This window comes from Asparagus officinalis, chromosome 3 (genome assembly GCF_001876935.1).
Source record: "Asparagus officinalis chromosome 3, Aspof.V1, whole genome shotgun sequence".
Classification (NCBI taxonomy): domain Eukaryota; kingdom Viridiplantae; phylum Streptophyta; class Magnoliopsida; order Asparagales; family Asparagaceae; genus Asparagus; species Asparagus officinalis.
The window spans coordinates 12619261-12634509 of record NC_033796.1 but is presented as its reverse complement, the minus strand read 5'-3'; the positions used below and the strand labels follow the sequence as shown (position 1 = coordinate 12634509).

At 35.7% G+C, this 15249-nt stretch overlaps 1 protein-coding gene across 2 annotated transcripts; it reads left to right on the top strand.

The window, feature by feature from the left end:
- Positions 571–11470, top strand: LOC109833036 (tryptophan synthase alpha chain-like). Of its 2 annotated transcripts, none has more exons than XM_020400574.1 (9): positions 571–830; positions 1624–1770; positions 1860–1925; positions 2647–2758; positions 4640–4716; positions 6992–7069; positions 7735–7812; positions 10941–11000; positions 11077–11470. In XM_020400574.1, exons 1-9 carry the CDS (start codon positions 585–587, stop codon positions 11209–11211), a joined length of 999 nt encoding a protein of 332 aa, XP_020256163.1. In that variant the 5' UTR covers positions 571–584; the 3' UTR covers positions 11212–11470. The 2 variants fall into 2 exon arrangements, with proteins under 2 accessions (XP_020256163.1, XP_020256164.1); XM_020400575.1 differs by having other exon boundaries at positions 572–830; positions 2650–2758.

Genomic DNA, 15249 nt, shown 5'->3' with positions numbered 1-15249 from the left:
CTCCCCTCCATTCACCTCCATCCAAACAAGGTGTTAACCACCATAAATGTTCTTTATATGAAGCTCACAAGATTACCTTATTTTTTCCTTATTATATTATAATAGTAATGATTTTAGGGGGAGAAAAACATCTGAATGAAAAATGATATTTTAAATCGATAGGTGAAAACTCGTTTTATTTTCCTTTTAAGTAAATAGGTAGCTGACATACCCTTCTCCATTATTGATTAAAGTATAACAAAACAATCCAAAAGAGAACAATAACGACACGAAAATGCAATTGTCCCTTTCTCAAGCAAAATATACAAAACCAAATATTTGCTTACGTGTATGGATAAAAGAACTATAAGTTCGAACTTTTGGGTTGGACGTAAGTCTAGGTTTAAATTAAAATGATGATGGTGAACCAACTGCAATTTAACTTAAATTTAAATCAAAATATCTTTGCGAACAAGATCCGATTGGCTGGGTTCGGACCGCGCCCAACCAAATTGACAGTATTACAAATTTACACGCAATCAAATCCATTTTTACTAAAAAACCCTCTTTCTTTTTCTACTTCCATAATTGGACCAGTACATTGTATGCTCGAGAGCCCCGGGCTGAAAAAAACCCTCTCAAAGCCCCATCTCACTACGATGGCCGTCGCTCCGAGTCCGAACCCTTCTTCCCTCTTCCTCTCATCTCGAAACCCTAATTCCCGCTCTTTCAATTTAGCCCCTCACAAGCTCGTTTCTCGACCCAGATCTCTCACTGCGATGGCCACCCTCAGCGTCGCTCCCACTGTTGGGCTCTCCAAGACCTTCGAGCGTTTGAAGGAGCAAGGCAAAGTAAGCTCATCGCTCTCCCATTTCTAATGATAGAGATCTTTGTTGGATTTGACGCAATTTAGGTTTCTTGTACTTTGAGGGGGGCTAAAGTTGGAATCTTGCTCCCTTGGTGTTTCTTTTAGAACTAGATTTTGTTGGAATTATATGAATCCATTCAACATATGTATGCAGGCTCGTGCATTGCATGTTTGCGTCTATGCTTGCTAGGAACTATGTACCTGTTCATGTCTATTTGTTGAAGATGTGCATTCTTTATGAATTTGATAAATATTTGCTTATTTTTATGTTAGCATATTCTGTAATTTTGCGTTGGTTTCACTTATTGGCGTGAGAACTCTATTTTGATAAATTCAAACTGGGTGTGGTAATCTCTATTTATACCCAACTGTTATCTTCATTTAATAATTAAGCAGGGTGACTTACTTTATTGAAGAGTAAACGGGGTAGATATTAGATGCAATAATTTACTGATATGAGGACTAACTCGATATGCACTTTTACAGTTGATCCACATATGTTCTACTAGATGTAATATGCCATAGGTTTTCATTACCTGCAGTATGCACCAGCAAATGTGTCCGCTGGAAATAAATTTTGGTCTGAAGTGGTGGATATCATATGCAATGAAATGCATTTATTTTAGTCTAATAGAATCTGATTTATTTTTCCTGTCATATTTATCTTCTAATTCCTTTTTGTGTTCTTCACAGTATTTTGTTTGGATATAAATTATTGATTTCCTGAGGTAATATGCATGCACGTTTAAGGTGCTTCTAATCTTCTTGTTTTTTAGGTTGCCTTCATTCCATACATTACTGCCGGTGATCCTGACTTGTCAACTACCTCAAAGGCATTAAAAGTTCTTGATTCTTGTGGTTCAGACATTATAGAATTGGGCATGCCGTACTCTGATCCTTTGGCAGATGGACCAGTCATCCAGGTTTCACTACAATGTTTTTTCCTCAAATTAAATCAAATGGCTAATTTCATCTGTTGTTGACTATATTTATTTTTATGTACGATGTGTAGGCTGCTGCAACACGTGCCTTAGCAAAGGGAACCAACTTTGATGCTATCATTACCATGTTAAAGGAGGTATGACATCAACCGAAGCAAATTTGTAGGACGCTCCTGGAGTTGACTATTGAATATAATCTTGTAGTATGTCAATTAGATTATTCTTATTATAGTATTTATGCACCTATCAATGATACACTCATGCAATCATGCTGTGCTGAAGCTATTTTTTAATTAATGTCCCGTTATATTATATTTAAGACAATGAAATCAGCTAGCTACACAGTTAAATCAGGCGTGTGTTGTATGGAAACTGAGCATCACTCTGATACAACATGTGGGGAAAATGCCTGCTCTCACGAGTATTGTGGTGCTTTCTTAAGGAAAAAAATCTCCAGTTTATGAGCACCTCTAGTGTGATTTTTAGAAACTCATTGACCTGCCAATTTCCTGGTGTTTTGGACTGAGGCTATAGTTTTTCCTCTGTAGGAATGGTGACGTAGCATACACAGAAATATATTTGAGTTATATTTCTGGGTTTCTAGAGCATGAGGCATTTGAACTACAACCATTCAGGGATATGCTACAGTATTGTCATACCTAGGAAATTAAGTAATACTACAACTTACTTTCTTTATCATCATGTAGAAGGCTACTGACAAACATGACATTCATTTTTATCTTTTGGTTATATAAACACAATTGCTTTGCATATCTATGTCCATGTTGATTGATTTCCTTTTCTATTCTTTTTTTTATAGATCTAACAAATTCTAAAGTTTTTTCTACACTGACTTAGCAGGCAATTCCTCAAATATCCTGTCCAATTGCTTTGTTTACATATTATAACCCAATTTTGAAGCGTGGAGTTGAGAAGTTTATGTCTACTATTGAAGATGTTGGTGTGCATGGTAATTGACATACCTATTTCATAGTATAAATACAGTGATGCAATTGGCATTGTTAATGACACTGTATGCAATCAACTTTTATGCAGGGGTGAATATGCTTGTCCACTTATTTTTGAATTTTCTATAATGTTCCTATATCGTTTTCTAATGTGCTGATTTTTCTGTCACCAGATGCATGTTTTATGTTTCAGTATATTGTTTCTTCTACTCGTCTTATGTCAGTAATGCAAAGGTGTAACACTGTTTCCTTTAAATGTTCTGATAATTGTTCACGGGCTGCATCCTCTCCAGCCCATCAGAAGTTCTGCCACATCATAACCATTTTTCCTATATGTACGTGTGTGTATATGTATAAATACATAGTTCATATGTTTTATGTTTGCCTATCTCCCATGATCATCATTTTAGAACTCTTCCCTCTCCATCTGGGCTGTGGCTAGGCGCCCGCTTAATTAATTGGCTTTTAGTCGCTGCGTCTGGCACCTCAAAGTGCCTAGTCCTTAGCAAATCAGACATAAAATTGGGAAACCCATTAGATCATGATTTTAAATATCGGCCGATAATTCGATATTATCGCCGAGTTATCGGATTTGAGAGCTTTCCGCTAGGATAAGTATGATTTTTAATCGGTTATCGTTTTTATGGGTTTATCGGCGATAAAGGCACTTATCGGCCGATAAGGGAGGCTGAAAATATCGGCTTTATTGGCGTGAGTTTTGAGTTGAATTGTTGGGTAATGGGCTGTTACTTAGTGAGTTCTTAAACCCGACCCGACCTGACCCGTCTTTGACAATAAAATGAAGTTTCTAACTTCAAGTTTAGCCCTAATCCTTCGTGAATCTCTCTCCCTCTCTGTACGGTTGTTCTCCGAGCCTCCGAGCCTCTTCGAACTCCATCGAGCTCAAGATCTCTTTTCCCCTCTAACTTTGTTGACCTCGTTGCTCGCCTCCCCGACCTCGAAGCTCATGTCCGCTGACATCGCTCGCCTCCCCGACCTCAAAGCTCACCTCTGCCGACATTGCTCTCCTCCCCGACCTCAAAGCTCACCTCCGCTGAAGTCGCTCGCCTCCCTGACCTCGCAACTCAACTCCACCGACGTCGATTGCCTCTTCGACATTGCAGCTCAACTCCGTTGACGTCGATTGCCTCCTTGACCTTGGAGCTCACCTCCGTTGACGTCGCTCACCTCCTCGACCTCGAAGCTCACCTCCGAGCCTCTTTTAAACATGATTATTTACATTTTGGTATGTTTATATTTCATTAAGCATAGTTAGATTATATTTTTTGGTTATTATATTATATATATACACCATCCAATACATCACACCGATAAATATTACTTATCCCCGATATATCCCCGATGTTCGCTATCTGATAAGGATTTTGACCATCCGATAAATCCCCGATAACCGATATTTAAAACCTTGGTCCATTGTCAATATGTGTTCTTAAAGCTTCAATGAGATATTTTACCTAGTGAATGAAAGACTGCATACAAGAACTCTTCTTCTTGGGTCATGTTTTACCTCTGAAATTGGAAAATTTTAAAATTAGAAGCAGTTACTATATGTGTAGGTGAGGAAAAAAATGGAGAAAAAAAAGATATTAAAAGCATAATGTATTATGTTCTGTAATTTTCAATCTTAAGAAAAAGCTCAGAAGATATAAAATGTGATATTGAGTTTCCGAGTAAGCTAAATATCGGTACATACCTGATGATGTCTTCTTCTTTTAAAAGTTCTAATTGCAAAATATTTCTTCAGGCCTTTTAATTTGTATACTGGAATGTGATATTGATGTACAATCTCAGCAATGTGCTAGTTACTACCTCTTAAGCCATTTCCTTATTGGTATTGGCTAATGATAGGTAAAATTTTGCAGGACTTGTGGTGCCTGATGTTCCTCTAGAGGAGACTGAGATTTTAAGAAATGAAGCTGCTAAACACAATATTGAACTAGTAAGTTTCTTTATCTTCCAGTTACCTCCTATTATATCTGGAAAGGCTACTACCATGTTTTAAGAATATAAAATTAGGAACATTATTGTGCATGTATTTTAATTCTGAATTATCATTTATTTATGTGATGTGTGGCCTATTAAGGACCAGCTTATGATTAATTTATCTAATACTTAAGTGGAAGATGATTGTCTGCCTTGTTAGTAGCGTTGGTTGCTATTCTCATTATGGTTGCCTAGAGCAAATAATTTTACTTTCTTTGACCTAGACATTGAAAGCAGAAAAAGGAAAAACAGTCACATTCGAAACTTTCTTTTAGTTCATGTTGGTGACATCTACGTAGTTAATAATAGTTTTAATTTTGATATTTTAATGGAATCCCAAACTTAAGTCATTCTCTCAGCAATACCCTGCTCTGAGTGCTCTCTAAGATGTATATATCCAGTCATGGTTGGTTTGTATCTAAGTCCTACTTTTTTTTTGCCTGGCATCTCTTGACCATAACTTGTGTGTTGACACATAGCTATTCACGTGCACTTCCAAAATTGAAATAGAGCATAGAAAATGTGTAATAGTGATGAATATGCGATCTATTTCACCTTGTACATGCTATCATTATAGGTTTTGATCATTTTATTGCTTTCACAGTGCGTCAATTTTTATCTTCTTCCCTATTCATATATTGTGTGTGGAAAAAGGATTTTGAAATGTCTTGCAAGCATGTGAGAGCTAAAGTGGAAGCAGGCCAGCTAAAATTTACCTTTGTGTGTCACTTCAGTGTACTGATGCTTTAAACAATAACTTTCATTACTTTTTTATTCATGCATTCCATGCTGGATTTCCAGCTACCCATTCTGGAAATTCATCCTACTCCATCTTCTATTTTTGAACTGGATTTTGAATGCCTCCTTTCACTAATTCTCTCATAGGTTTAGCTATACTGCTGTCAATTTTGAAATACAATATCCTTTCCTTTGAGATATATTATATATTATTTTTGTGACGATGATGTTGTATCTATGTGGATCACAAATATATTCTTCTTTCCCCCATGTAACCAGTTCGACTACTCACACATAGAGAGGGACCTCTTCTTCTATAATTCTTCTACTTCTATGATACTGGACTGGAAGCAAAGCAGCAGGACAATGTTTAAACTCTAGCGGGTTTTAGAAAGTTTTATCAAAGAAGTGTGTGAAGGTTTTTTTGAAAACAAAAAGCTAGAAGGCTATAAAAAGATAAATAAGATGAAATGAGAAATTGAGAATTTGCATACTAAGAAAATATAAATAACTGATACTGAAAACCTTATGATAATAGGCACATAAATACAGGAAAATAAATAAAATAAGATGACAAATACAATGTGTAAACCTTCTAAATCTTGAAGCAAAGGCTAAAGCATCCTAGAGATGGTATGACAAGGCGCGGGCTCAGTTTAGCAGGCTTTTTATAAAATGGTGAGAAGGATGTTGTATCTTTGTGGATAAAAGTACACTCTTTTCTGATAGGGAATCCTATCAGAACACCCCACCACATGGGGTGTTCTGATAGCTCAAGGAGGGCAGTGAAATACCGTCACTGCCCCCCCCAATCGCGTGGCTCAAAACGCCCCGCACTGTGCGGGGCATTCTGAGAGAATGCATACTCTTCTTTTCTCCCTATCCACTGACATGAATGTTTGCATGTGAAGAGAAAAAGAAAGGGGGAAAAACAGAGGGAGGGATATACAATGCTGTTTCTATTTCCTGCTTACATCACCTTTAATTCGTCTCTGCTATTTAGAAATTGTCACTACACTAGCAGATTATTCAAATGCCTGATATGGCTGCTAACATCATCTTTTTGGAAGTGACCTCTCTGCTAGAACCTGAATCCATGTCTATTGGTTCCATCATACCTTATTGTTGAGATCAAGTGTTATGTTGATAAGCGAGCTTCCAACATCTTGTCAGGAACTTAAAATCTAATATCGCTAATCATTTTGTTGGGTATGTTTTCTCTGTTGGATTCTAACTTCTACAATGGACCGATTCTTGTGATATGGTTTGTATACAATTCATCTTGCGCGCCAAAAAACACGGAAAACAATGTTATTTAACACCTATCATGGACTCAGGTGTATACTTAGTCCAAATGATTTATATGCTATCAACTATCTGCACCAATAAAATCAGAGATTTGTATTTTAAAGGGTTTCAAATTTAATATTCTCATAGTCGCTGATGATTGTTTATCTAATGCAATATTTTCTTGTTTTTCCTTTTCTTTGAAGGTTCTTCTTACGACTCCCACCACTCCGACAGAAAGAATGAAAGACATTGTAAAAGCTTCAGAAGGATTTCTATACCTAGTAAGTATGGGTGGGAACGAACCAAATATGTAACAAATAGTTTGGTATTTATTCGCCTAAGTATTCAGTCATATTAGATTCGATAGTTCATTTAATAATAAATGAATAGTTTTCTATTATTCAGTTAAACAAATAGAATTTAACCATAGGTAAATTTGATTCGTTTGTTTAATAAACTATTCGTTTATACAGTTTAATCCTTAAAATTTCAGTTTCATGCTAGCAAATGTGGATAAATAGTTTTTTATTTGTGAATATTATATATCATTAGGTTTGCATATACATCAGGTATATCATGTTTTGCTCTATTGGAAGACTAGGATAACGAATATTTGCCTAATATTTACCGAATAATTCGCAAAGACTACCCAAACACTCTTAATGAATATTCGAGAATAGTTATTGAATATTCAAATACCATCCAAATCGAATTCGAATGCTGGTTTCCTATTAGTTTCAAATTCGAATAGTCACATAGGAACCGAATGTGAATACAAATACTGGGGTATTCGATTCAAATTCGATTCGTTTTCACCTCTACTGGTAAGTCCATCATTTTACTTGTTCTCTCTGTTTAGTTTGGCATGCGTTTTTTTTTTTGCTTTCTGAAACCTGCTACCCTTTGCTTCTTAACTTATGAGATTTGTATGAAATGTTTCATGCAGGTGAGTTCAATTGGAGTTACTGGTGCTCGTTCATCTGTTAGCTCACGAGTGCAATCTCTTCTAAAGGAAATTAAAGAGGTGTGTTATCCTCATTTTATCTTAACCTATATCATTGGAAGCAAATTCTTTGCAAATCTTACTGACCATACATGACTTATATGTCGATATAGATTTTATCTTGTATGTTCATATGCATTTTGTAGTTTGACTATTCGTCATATGAATCAAACAAGTAACATTGTTTTCATAAACCTGCAGGCATCCATGTACTTCAGTATGATCCCATATAAATCACTTTTCTAAGATCAAACTAGGGAACTAACTCAAAAGATCACTTTCCATTAGCGACTGTTTTATCCAAGAAGGCCCAGCACCTCCTACGTGACATATTAGTCGGTTTTGTGTTAGTTTTTATTAGCTTTTATTGGCAGTATAGGTAGATTTTAGTTGGATTGGAGCGGTATGCTTAGTAATACAATACGACCATGTATGGCTGATACTTAGAACTTTGCTATATTCACTAACTCTTGAACATATAAAACTTGTTTCCTGAGCAATTATTTGAAGTGAGTAAAATGGTTCTAACTATTTGCTTTAAGAAGTATTTATCTTTTTGTATGTTATGCTGGATATAGTGCTTTTAGTTTATTTGCTTTCCTATGCTGACTAGGCGACTCCTGTCTTAACTGTTATCGAAGCAGCATCCCGCTTAGTTGTCTGATTAGCTTATCTTGTACTTCACCAAGCTAACAGCTGTATCCTTGTCCACTTCATTGTCTATCTATTTTTCACATTAATTATCAATCATGGATGTATCAACTGTATGTACAAATATGGTTGCTAGGTGAAAACTTGACACTTCTGAGTTCAAGGTTTTAACCATAAATGTGTGGTTTGACTTCAGATTTGCAAGTGTATTTGACTTGTAAAATAAAGATATATGTTTTTCTTCTTTTTTCTGTAGCAAATAATATGTGCACAATGATACATTTCAACCTGGATTTCTATAGATTATTCTAGAATGATCTATTATTATTAATTATAAATCAAGAAGATTAAGCTTACTACGAACGAAGATCCTGATTTTGATTTTAGGTCCTTGTTTTGCTTGTATGTATTTTATGAGTGAATGTGTTGCCTTAGGAAATAAAAACCTCAAAATTCAACTTTAAGGTAACCAGAGGCTGATGATTCACCAACAATGTCATAGTTACTTCTATACTCCATTTTCTCTTTTCTTATCTGAATCTTCTGTCAATTTAGGACTTTATGTCCTCAGAGTGCTTGGCCCATGCTAGTGGCATGTTAGAGTTTTATCACCACAAGTTTAAGATAAGAGAAAGGCATTCCTACTAAGGTGTTTTTCTCTGCCACTATTTTTTCTCTCACCAATTGGCTCATTGTTTGTGGAGGCTAGAAAAAAGTTTTGTTTGCATTTTTATGCCAACTTTCTGACATTAGTTGATCTTGGATCACCCATACAACACATAAGAGGAAACTCCACATAAGCCACTTAATAACTGACACATGGATCATTTTAGACAACAAAGTATTGTTGATATTCTTATGGGGGTCCATGGGAAACACCGTCGGGCAAGGATCTTATTTTGTCTGGCAAAGACAGCTTATGCTAAATAAAAAGATGCTAACATGGACACCCATGTTGGATCTCAATAAAAAAGGAGAAAGTCTATGACAGGACACCATGTTTTTTCTAAGTAAGATCTTCCTCCATATCAGCTACCAAAATCTTTAATGTTTCTACACAAACATTTGAAGTCTTAATATTTCCATGTCGATGCATAATCATCTAAATCCTCTCAAAAACATACCTTTCATTAGTTTCTGCCTGTCAGTTAAAATATACTGGGAAAATGATCCAGTTCGGATCACAAAATTAGAAGCAAGTAAACAATTGCAGGACTTTTAGGTATATTTTATTTGATAACGTTCTAAAGAGAGATACTAATGAAGAGGTGGTTTTTTTTATCCCACTTAAATGATTTTGGCTGTAGATACGGAAATTATTAAAATTTCTGGTGCTGGTAATGTAGATATTTAAGATTTATGGGTGACAATGGGTCACTCTGGGAAACCCTCTTCCAAATTATTTTCATGTCTCGTAGGATACATAGAAGATGTTGATTGGCTGGTGTAAATTGATTCTGTATATTCATGATTTAGCTGATGTAGTGACTTACTAGTGCACATTGTCTTCTTAATAAGTTCATTGTTTAAGGTCAAGATGGATAAGAAACCCCTAGTGGATATGAATAATATGAGTATTAATGGGTGGGTACTTCAACCTTTGTGGTTGGATTTTGAGGAAACTGCGAGCTTGGAAAAGATTGATCTCCATATGGTTAGGCAAAGCAGAAACTTGCCTGCCTACTATTTTCATGAAAATATCCATTTTTATAGGACTATAAGAGCCTTCAGTCATGCAGTATTTACAAAATCCCAAAATTTAGAAGGAAAGGAAAGGAAAGGAAAAGAAAAGAATGAGGTCATTCTGCCTCTTCTGTGATTGGTTCAGATTACAAGTTAGGTGCTAGGTAAAAACTGAAGTCACGATTCTGAGTTCAAAGGTTTATCGCGTGCCTGGTTTGACTTCATGTCTACTAGTGTATATGGCATGTAACACAAGGATTTATGTTATTCTTTCCTTACATAGGGATTAGCCAATGCATGAGAGAAATTATATCATTGGCCTTTATACATTTCTCACTGTTGTATTTCATGTTGTGATTGGTGTTATCCAAGTAGTGTGTAAGTTCTTTTTGATTGCTATTGATTTAAGTTGACTATCTTTTGTGTTTGCCTGCTAATACACTTGTATATAAGTGAAAGAGGTAGAATATTGGACCTCCGTATTAAAGCCATTAAGATGAGGTACATGCAAGTTAAGAAGTGAATCACATATGCTAGTACCTTCTCTTTGTTAACAGAACTTGATCAAACTGCTACGTTATTTTTTCGCCTTTTAGGAAAATTGCGTATTCAGTTTTATGTAAGAGGAGACGAGGAGCCAATTATGAGACATGTCAACTTCAACCTTTGGTTCAAGCACAATTCTATTACTCATAATAGTAGTTAACCAAGCGCTATGTTAAAAGTTAAAAACTATCATTATGTCATGTTCTTAAGGAATTGCGTATGAAACTATTGTCGATCTAAAAATTAGTCGCCGTTCTAATCATTTGCAGGCAACAACAAAGCCAGTTGCTGTCGGTTTTGGCATATCAAAACCAGAACATGTGAAACAGGTAGCAGATTGTTTCTGATCACCATGATTTTAGGGATAATTGATCTGTAATCATTTTCCTTTCTAAATATTTTTAGGTAGCAGGATGGGGAGCTGATGGCGTGATTGTCGGTAGTGCCATGGTGAAAATTTTAGGAGAAGCCGAGTCCCCCGAAGAGGGATTGAAAGAGCTGGAAACTTTCACAAAGTCCTTAGTAGAGGCTCTCCCTTGAGACATTATTGCCTATTGCTTTCTTCGTTGATAGACGATAGCAGGCGTTTGATCATTTATCAGTTGAGCTCGGTCTCTGAGAGGAAATGATTGGTAATTGTATACCCCAGTATTTCTGTGATAATGGATGTGAAAGTTGCAGGAGAGAAGTGTTTGCTATTTTTGCTGAGCTTTGTGTAATTTTAAAGGTCTGTTGACTGAAAGTTGAAATGGTCACAAACTCTCACAGGATATGCAATAAAGCACAAGGGTTCCATCTTGGTTTCGTTGTCCATAAATATTTGCATCTCTCTTTAGAGCTATCATTTGTGTTAAAATAAAGCACCAAGAGCATCATTTTATGTTGAAATCATTGAGGATAGATGACAAAGGTTTCTTCATTAGATGCAGAGTAAATTGCAGGACTACACATATTTCACCTTCAATTGCCACCGATTCCTTTCACGTATTGAAGTGATAAAAAAAATCAGTGTTATTCCACAATATACACTAAGTACAAGTAAAAGGCATTCAAATGATACGGTACTCTTTTAGCATATGTTTACCAAACCAATCAAAAAATATAAAGGGATTTGTTGGGTGTCATAAGAGAGTTTGGGACGTTATCCGAATCTTCTGTCAATTTTTCTGACTGGGTATCCTAAAAATTGACTAGACTCAATTTAGTGACAGGTTGGACCATTTATCACCACAATACAAGATAAAGGGAACTTCTTGATCCCAACCTTTTCCTCTCTTTTTTTTCTTTTTTTCTCCGCCACAATTTCTATTCCTCTCTCATCGTTGGACAATTTCTCTAGGCCATTTATTGTGAAGCTCATAGAAAAAGGTTTGTTTTTGGGGTATTTTATGCCAACTTCCCCACCTCCATTGAACTCGATACCCAGTGCAATACAAACATGGCGCTGACGTGGACGCCTTGTCGGATGCTTGGCCACGTGGAAGGTTCTGACTGGTAAGTTCCATGTTATTGGACTATGGTTCAGTTGATCTGGCTCTGATTTTGGATCAAATTGGACAAGAAAATCCCAAGTGGGTGTGAGCAGAGCAAGATGTCTGGAGACTTTTCTCGTTTGGATTTTTAGCTCAAAAATATCAGCCTCGAGATAGATTTGATCTCAACATGGCCATGAGCAAATAGGATCCCGAGTGCCTACTGGACGATTGGAGCTCACTATGACTAAGCAAAATAGAATCTTGAGTGCCAGTTGGTTGATCAAAATATCTATATTTATAGGACTATAATGGAGCTCACTATGACTAGTATAACACATTATTAAAAAAAGGGAAAATGAAAGAAAAAAATAATATATAACTGTTATATGATGGAAAGTGAAAATGATCTGAGACGATTGAGATATTGATTAATTTTGAATAAAAGTAGACTATACGTTCAAATCTGTACGAATTATAAAAAATTTATTCCTTAAGAATCTTCACTGTCCGTCTATGAACTTCATTTTCTTCTATATGTGATTATACATGGGTAATAATTATAGTTTTTATTGTTGGTATGTTATGGAATGAATATACGACAACTGTTCGTTATGAATGGACAGTGAGATTCCGTTGATATGGCCAATTCCAATGGATTAATAAAAAGAAAAACCGTAAGCAGAGCGCAATTGTTAAGAATCGAACGAGTTATATGTTTAAAATCGACGTGTTGACTCTCCCTTCGACGAATGGTTGCCTCTAACGCTAACTCAAACGACACACACAAAACTTGATGGTTATCCAAACCACAGCGCAAGCTGATCATGCATGTCCTACTCAAAATGATTATAAGCCATCCGTGGGCCTAAACTCAGATTAAGACCAAAAGTTTGGTCATCAATGAATCTATGAGCGCCTCGGTCCTGAACTCCTAATCAAATATATGGATGATGACAAATGAGCATAGCATCTAACTGACATTTTGAGTTGTCAAGACTTGGAGGTTATAAAGAATATTCGAGGAAATTAAGAAACGATTTAAAGTAAGGTCCAAACTTTTGGATGTTAGGTTTTTTAGCACTAACAAGCGCGACCTAAACACACACGTGAGAACATTTACATTCTATTCCAAACTTCTAATTCTTCAATTAGAAAAATCTTAGAGCAAGACCCTTTTTTTTTCCTCCCGGTTTTGAAATCGTCTATGCTTTTTATAAGATTCTTTATTTTATGTACGTATGTCAAAATTATCGCGGCAGTATCATAAATTCCATGAAAAAAATTTGGGTCAAGGAAATTAAGCAGCCGCGCATTTATACCTAAAATTAGGATCATTATGTGAGAATAGCACTAATCAAAGCACTGTACACGTTATTGATTTAGATATTTTAGACTACCCTTTCAACGTCATAGAAATATTAATGTGTTGCCTCTTGTCTGACGTAAGTCACGTAACTACTAAGAAACTTGCGCAATGTGCTAAAAAGAAGCAATCGGGAGTTATTTAATATAGCTTTTATCTTTATCTTTATCTTAATCTTAATAGTGTGCTCGAATAGTAAAAGATATCCTAGTAGTAGCACATAGCTTCGTCTCTATTGACCGTGGAAAAAAAAACCAATCTAGTGCATACTCTTTTCTTTTACTTATCCCTCTAACTAAATTAATAAAAGGAATATAAGAGGATAGCTTACACCATGAGAGTGAAATATTTGCATTAATTAGACACTTTCGGCTAACGACGATGAGGTCATTGTGCAAATAAAAAATCTAAATTAAAAACGATGATTTGAATGAATAGGGGTAAAAAACTAATGCTAAATTATATCATACAAGTACTGAATTTCTTAATTTTGAAGCTGTTTTTATTATACAATTGCAACAGCAAGTTTGCTAAATTAACAGCAACAAACGTTGCGCATAAAAAATTGTTGTGTGCAAACCAAGCATTTGTTTATCTACAATTATAGAATGACCTATATTTACCAAGTCGGACTGCACTAATTTGATAGCTTAGTATTATTTTTTAAACTAACACGAAGCAGCAAACGCACCATTATATAATAAAAAAAACTCAAGTTCTACTAGGCGAAATTTTAATTTTATACAATTGCTCTCATAAATTGTTTTCCCCTGATATTTTTCAGTTACACCTTAAGATAAAAATAAAGGAGTTTTATCTAAAAGTTTATGTATTTATTATTATTATTATTATTTTATGAATCAGGATCCTAGATAATGAGTGGCCCACGTCTGTAAGCACCTGTTCATAATCTGAACCCCGACAAATCGCATTCCTTGGCCCATCTCTGTCAAAAAAGGGCCTCACGAGCCACCAGCAAGGATACCCCACCTACCCGCACGAGAGCCTCGAAAAGCTAACAAAAAAGAGAAACCACAACAAATACTACAACAACGAAAAAACAAGAGTTTTTTCTTTTTACATAAATATCCGCCAAATCAATCCTACTTGCAAGTTTCATTTTCAAATGTGCATATTTTGTTAATTCACCTTCCAATTTTACCACGTTGATTTTTAAATACACTCCGAAACTTATATTGAACTATTGAAGGATATTTTTCAATATGCTTCTAACTCTTTGATAGTTGTTTAATTAGCTAAGAATTTCCTCTTTTCATTGTTTAAAACCTAACATCCCGGAGTTTACGGGTATTTTAACTCATGTAGTAGAATTGGAGAGATGATAATTAAATATCTAGAATTTATCCTTTCCAGAAAGATAATATTGTTCAAAGCTGAAGTCCTAGCCAACTATCTGCGTTTCCCCAAGCAAATATTTAGAATTTATAGTTAAATTTGCAAATACAATTGATGTGTTGGGTATATATGTAAAATCCCTTTAAAAAACAAAATATCCAAAATGCTTAGGGCATTTTCGTAAACCTTCGCGCCTCCAGAAACTATATATCAACCATTTTCCCATTTCCAAGTAAGACGCACGTCATCCTCTTCCCATTGTCGTCCCCCCCGGTCTCCCTTTTTCGTCAAGAAACCTTGTCGGAGCTCCGATAAAGATAGCGAAATGGATCGAGTTTTCTCCGTAGAGGGAATATCTGACCCGTTCTGGGCGGCCTCTCCCGC